At 41.4% G+C, this 4,473-nt stretch overlaps 1 protein-coding gene across 2 annotated transcripts in view; it reads left to right on the forward strand.

The window, feature by feature from the left end:
- tesk1 (testis associated actin remodelling kinase 1) overlaps window positions 1-4,473 on the forward strand; it is a 27,049-nt gene that overhangs the window by 16,027 nt on the left and 6,549 nt on the right. For both annotated transcript variants that reach the window (XM_035675322.1, XM_035675323.1), the window contains exons 5-6: window positions 615-761; window positions 2,088-2,170. In XM_035675322.1, coding sequence (XP_035531215.1) covers window positions 615-761; window positions 2,088-2,170 — 230 coding nt within the window. The remainder of the gene's footprint in view (window positions 1-614; window positions 762-2,087; window positions 2,171-4,473) is intronic.

Below are 4,473 nucleotides of genomic sequence, written 5' to 3' on the forward strand. Positions count from 1 at the left end.
TTTAGTCTATGAAATGTCAGAAAAAGGGAAATTCTGGTCACTTTGTGATGAAGCTGTATAATTTACATTTCATACCTTGTTTCCTGTTTCTATTTTTACCATCACTACCAAAAAAAAGCAAAATGGCACACATCTGTCAAAATATCTCTTTACTCAAACGGACCTCTTCAACTTGTTGCTTGCTTTGTTCTGAAAGCACTCAAAAACCTTGAGATATTCAATTTACAGTGATATAAAACCGAGAAAAGTAGTAAATCCTCACATTGTAGCAGCTGCAGCCAACAAACATTAGTTATAAGACTTGATTAAGAGTGAAAAAGTCTGGGCAGTGAAATAACCCTAACAATAAAAAGAGAATCGACTAAGTGTATAATTGAACGTGTATTTAATGACTGGCAGCAACATTCACCAAGTTTAACAGCACAATAAGTACAGTGTGTTACTGCACAACACCAGGAGACATTTAGGTCCCAATTTCCCAAAACAATAAGGGAAGCAGCTTTCATCAGAATCAATCAGCAGCCAAACAATTTCAAAATGTAAGGAACTAATTGTGCTTAGATTGGTGTGTAATTAACTCCTTTTTGTTGCCTTTTATCCTCTTTATGATATAGTACATCAACGGCGGTAACTTGGAGCAGCTCTTGGGCAGCGACGTGTACCTGTCGTGGAGCGTGCGGCTCAGCCTGGCCCTGGACATCGCCCGGGGACTGCAGTACCTGCACAGCAAGGGCATCTTCCACAGGGACCTCACCTCCAAGGTGACGACACACACAAACACATACGCATCAGTGCCCAAATACAGTACATACATCACTGAACATCAGTGCAGACAGGTCTTCCACAGGGACTCTGCTCCTCAGGTAGTGATACATGTGTCTTACATACACAGTAAACTACTTAACCTATGGATGTTCCTCAAAAACATGACTAGCACGAGGCGTTCAAAGACGCGAACACGCAGATATTTGGACGATGCAAACACGAGAGTCCTGTAACTGCAAACATTTGTTGATCTTTTGTTTTTAATGTAGATTTTGCAAACATTAAAAAGCTCTGGTGCAGATTTAGAGGCTTTGCAGTTGCGTCACAGATCTACATCAACAAAAAAGGATCTGTGGGAAATGTTGTGTAGTGGATTTAGGTCAGTTCAGTTAAGTTTCGAATAAAAAATGAATATGTAATTTTACAGCTGGCTAAACTTCAAAACAGCTTCCAGCTTAATTGGCCTAGGAGCAGGCAGCTAATGCTAATGTTGATGTGCTGAAAAACAGGGGTAGACCTCCACAGAAAGAAGGTGAGAGCAGCACAATTATAAGCAAGCAATCAGCTGTTTATGGAGCACTTTTTAAAACAGAATTTTTACAGGAGGGAGAAAGGAGACAATGAATGAAAACCTGGAGATAAAGTGCACAAACCACAAAATATAAAACTCTCAACCATTAAAGCAGCCAGAGGGAAATGCACCATTAAAGACTTAAAGACAATGTGTACAAAATAAAGGTTGGGTTATAATGCGCAGTCACCTTTAGGCCTTTTTTTACTTACGTCTGTAGTGTGATTTAGTGGTGCGTACACATTGTCAATACTTTGTATTAGCTGGGTATCTGGGTTTGCCTTGTTGGTAACTTTTATGGATCAAAGTTTTGGCACTTATTCCAGGATGAAAGCCAGAAATCATCTGATCTATCTAACAATCCCTCACAGTGCACTGTGTTGACTGTGATGATTGATAAGTGTCCAAACTCTCAACCTACAGTCTGCAAAGGAAATGCTGACATACTGGAAACCGTTGGCTCCAACAAATCAGATTTGAGGAGATATTGTGGTCATGTAGTTGCTAGGCAGTAGACTGGGTGAAGTAATCTCTTTATAGTTGAAAAGGGCACAGAATTGGCCGAAGTTTGGAAACAGCTACTGTTGGTCCAGAGCTCAAGACTTCAATACGGTGACCTAAAAGCCTTTTTTATAGAAAATAAAAAGCTTGGCACAATAAAATCTTTCATCACTAAATGCTCACACACACTGGACACACATTTAACAGCAGTAATAGTGATGTGTTTGACCTCTGACCCCCCTCTGTGCAGAACTGCCTGGTGCGCTGGGAGGGCTGCGTGTGCTCGGCCGTGGTGGGAGACTTTGGCCTGGCGGAGAAAATCCCAGATTACAGGTCAGTTCATAACAGTCCATTCATCAACACTTCTACGCGATTAGATAAGTCACGCTCCATAGAAGTTACATTCCTCCACTTCTCTCTTTTCTCTTATTCATCCCTCGTGCCATATCTGTCTGAACCAAGTGTTCGCTAATGTCTCCCACAGCTTCTCGTTTCTCTTGGAGATCAGACACAATCACACACAAAATGAGACCCATTACTCACACCAAAGCACAAGTCAGGTTTTTCCAAAGTATGCACGTACTGTAGCACATGCTGCCTCCCCCTCTGAATGTTGTGGTTAACCCTCCCTCTCTCTCCACCACCACTCACTCTTTGGGGAACTTTTTATTAATACTGTGAAGCGTCGTTTCAAGGAGGATGAGGGATGGCGGACCGACAGCGACTCGACTCACAGAGGTTGTGTCCATATTTACTCTGACGCTCCACAGACCTGCCGCTCTGCTGCCGTCGTCTCTAATGCGCTCCCCTCCTCTGTGTTCGCAGCTGTGTGTTTTTTAATACACAGTGACATTTATGCAACATATTTTATTCACTGCCATAAATTTTTACTTGCCATAAATGACAAGCAAAGTTTTCCAGTTTTTATTTTCTTCAGCTGGTTCTCGAGTGACATCACATCATGAAAAGCAGCGATACCACAATGTGGGAAAGAAAGGGAACGTTTTTACTCAAGTTAAAAGTGTTGGCTGTCATATACCCATGCATAAAAAGTAACTACTCACTTTGAATACAATTTGTGCAAATTAAATTTTGAAATAGGGAAATGATAAAGCTCTCCAAAACTGGAAAATATAAAGTTTATCAGCCATGTCCTTCGGAAAACTCTCCAACTGTCTCAAAGTGTGGAAATCCTGGCAGCATAAAAGGACTTGAATCCCTTGTTTTGGGACTTGACCCCCGATTTGAGAGGAGTATTTTCTCTTTTAATATTTTTGAAGATCATAAAGTCTTTATAGTCTATGATCAAACTGGGATCACTATAAATTACATTCAGTAAAATCAAGAAACCCTATTTCTTCCCTTGTTGTTCCAACTTTAAAAGTTTAAATATTCTATTCCTCCTTTTGCTGCGGACCCTCTATAACCCACTCAAGGACCCCAGTCGGAAAACCAATGGGCGAAGATGCTATAAAGCTCTGTAGGGCTGAAGGGATCTGCAGAGCTTCTGTCGTTTCATCTCTCACGCACACGTAGTGATCCATTGTTATTATACAAATATTGATTATAGGCACTTTAATGTACAAAAATGAGACTGGTGGCACTTCTCATCTATCTAGTTTTCCAAAATAGAAATATTCCAGTACCAGTAAGTGAAATTATAATTAAGGACTTCAGTAAATTTGTTTGTCTTCTTAGTCATTCCCAGTGTTTCATGCTACAACTTGACTTTTCTCCTTCTTGCATCCATATAAGTCCATGACTCAAATTAGACAGTTTATCTTCTTTATGTTTCCCATCAACAGATCAACACTCAGGCAGTCAATTTATAACAATAAAGAGCATTAACTGCATTGTTGGGAGTGGGACGTCGGGGCCGATCTTATGAAAAGAGGAACAAACACAGAAAGAGGCAGCTGCCAGTATGTCAGAGCCCCCTGCCCACACATGTATAGACACAGTTACGTCCCATTAACTCCCTTCCTCGTTCTGTCTGCAGTCATTTAGTAAACACACGACTCTCTCTGAGGCGAGACAGCTGCCACTGTAACCTGGCCTGCCCTTTTTTCTGTGTGTGTGGTGTGTGTGTTTCCGCTGGCTCTGTTTGTGCCCTGTCACCTTTCTGTGTTTACACTCCATCAAATGAGCTGAAAATGCATTAAAAAAGTCTAAAAAGTGACTATTTTAAACATGCAAGGCTTCTACCTGAATGCGTCTGACTGTGTCATTGTGTATTTCTGCATACCTGCAGCTATCAGACATGAAGCCTTATGTTTGCTCCATCCTCTGTTTCAATAGCAGCTGGTGAATTGTGTTTCCGTCACTTTTTTTCAAGGGCATGTTTGCTTTTATATTTTAGTCAAACACTGTTGTATCCGTTAGCGGAGCGTTAACAGAGAATGGACGATGTTGACAACCCTTCTCGGATGTGTGTTTGTGTTGGGAGTGCTACCACTGTGTGCTTGTGGCATGAAGGAAAGGAGGGAGGGAAGGATGGATGGAGGGAAGCAGAGGAGATGAAGGGGGTTTAGGAAAAGCACTCCAAATAAGGTCAAACTATTCCAGTCATCCTCCTCTTGCTCTTACTGCCTTACTGGATCTCTGCTGCCGCTCATAACAGTCACTCTTGTCCTTTT

The sequence above is a fragment of the Morone saxatilis genome, unplaced genomic scaffold, assembly GCF_004916995.1.
Source record: "Morone saxatilis isolate NCDOM2014 unplaced genomic scaffold, NCSU_SB_2.0 Contig4, whole genome shotgun sequence".
In the NCBI taxonomy this organism is placed as follows: Eukaryota; Metazoa; Chordata; class Actinopteri; family Moronidae; genus Morone; species Morone saxatilis.